General features: G+C 39.9%; 1 protein-coding gene across 1 annotated transcript; it reads right to left on the reverse strand.

Moving 5' to 3' along the window:
• Window positions 1-673: 673 nt before the first annotated feature.
• SARC_04573 (hypothetical protein) lies at window positions 674-1,549 on the reverse strand (the record flags this gene model as incomplete). Its single annotated transcript, XM_014301594.1, has 3 exons — window positions 674-688; window positions 740-892; window positions 1,436-1,549. 3 exons carry the CDS (start codon window positions 1,547-1,549, stop codon window positions 674-676), a joined length of 282 nt encoding a protein of 93 aa, XP_014157069.1.
• Between the last annotated feature and the right edge of the window lie 206 nt (window positions 1,550-1,755).

Raw genomic sequence — 1,755 nt, forward strand, 5'->3', positions numbered from 1 at the left:
CATATATATATATATGGCACACGTACATACACATACACACACATACACACACGCTCACGCTTACACACGCACACACTCTCTCTTAGTCACACACACAATCATATATATATGTATTTATATATATATTTTATATATATATATATAAACATACACAAACACACACACATACACACACACACATATGTATATATATATATATATATATGTATATTTATATATATACATACATTTAATATATCTTGTACAAAACTGACATCACACTAACGTGGACAAGCCAATATACAGTGGCACACTGATACAATAGGCTATTCCCGCCCAGGCAAAGGAAAAACATTTGAATTGGAGAAAGAAACGGACAACTATGGAAATTGAATCAATACATATATGGTAATATCGTTAACCTGCACATCCATATTGAGTATACGCACATACTGCATTTCAATTTCAAAGAGGAAGTTGTTGATGGATACAAGATCGGGATGTCGTAGCTACGCTCCCCGTACAAACAGCCCAATGTAGCTTAAATACATACAGAAATATTAGAAAGACACACTGCATCAATGCTTTTGGGGGACTACTCCCAGATTGAATAGGATCGATGTTACAAGATAGATCAAATCATATCAACCCCGGTTTAGACATGCCCCTGGATAAAATGAGAGCACAAATGGATCTACACTGTCGGTAACTACCCTCACAACAGCAGACGGGTGTGCAAACCCTGCCAATAGATACACACCTTGCTCTCATTGGCAAGAATATTATCAGGCTTGAGATCGGCGTGGATTAGACCGCATTTCTCGAGCAGCCGCAGGGACATCAGCAGCTGCTGTGTATAGGACTTCACCGCGCGTATGTGTAGCCCTACGCCTTTACCGTACTTACGCAGTACCTACAATTGAAGACGAAACAGAGAGATTCATACATAGAACGGAGAATGTCAGGAGCGGCCCTAGCATCACGCCCCAATACTGTGTGGCATGATTCATAGAATACGTAAATCTCATGTGTGGACCTCCCTTGCTTCAAATGCGCAGGTTCTACACGAACTGGTAGACGTAAACTGAACTGGACATTGAGTAACGAAGTACATTGGTTAATGAAGTTGTTGCTTCAGAATATCAATAAGGGGTCAACCACATACGATTGCAGATGGAAACCATACAGCACACGATGTCAGTTTTAATAGTTTCGACGTCAGTATATACTTTACATGTTATCTCAGACGGGTCACACCCTGGCCATACACGGTTTATGAAAAGTAGGCTCAACCAATCCCTAAACTCTACAAACATGATGTATACATCCCCTATACATCATATTCACCCTGGCCATACACGGTTTATAAAAAGTACACTCAATCAATTCTTAAACCCTACAAACATGATGTAAAAATCCCAGATCCATCATATTCTCAACAGATGTGAAGTCATACCTCTCGCAGATTCATGCTCAAGCCTTCAAAAACTATGCACAGATGGTTTCGGTGGTAGAAGTCATCCAGCATAAGCACGCAGTGGTGCTTGTCTCTGGGGTCCTGCTGTTTCATCTTGGCGAGGCATTCCTAGTTTGATGGGATATGCGCGATACTTCAATAGCAAATATAATACACACGGATTTGGAACACAAAGACAGGTAAAAGCCATATATATATATGCAAACACACACACACACACACACACACATATATATATATATATATATATACATGCACACACACACACACACTACACACACATACACACACACACACAT

This window comes from Sphaeroforma arctica, assembly GCF_001186125.1.
Source record: "Sphaeroforma arctica JP610 unplaced genomic scaffold supercont1.262, whole genome shotgun sequence".
Taxonomy (NCBI): Eukaryota; class Ichthyosporea; order Ichthyophonida; genus Sphaeroforma; species Sphaeroforma arctica.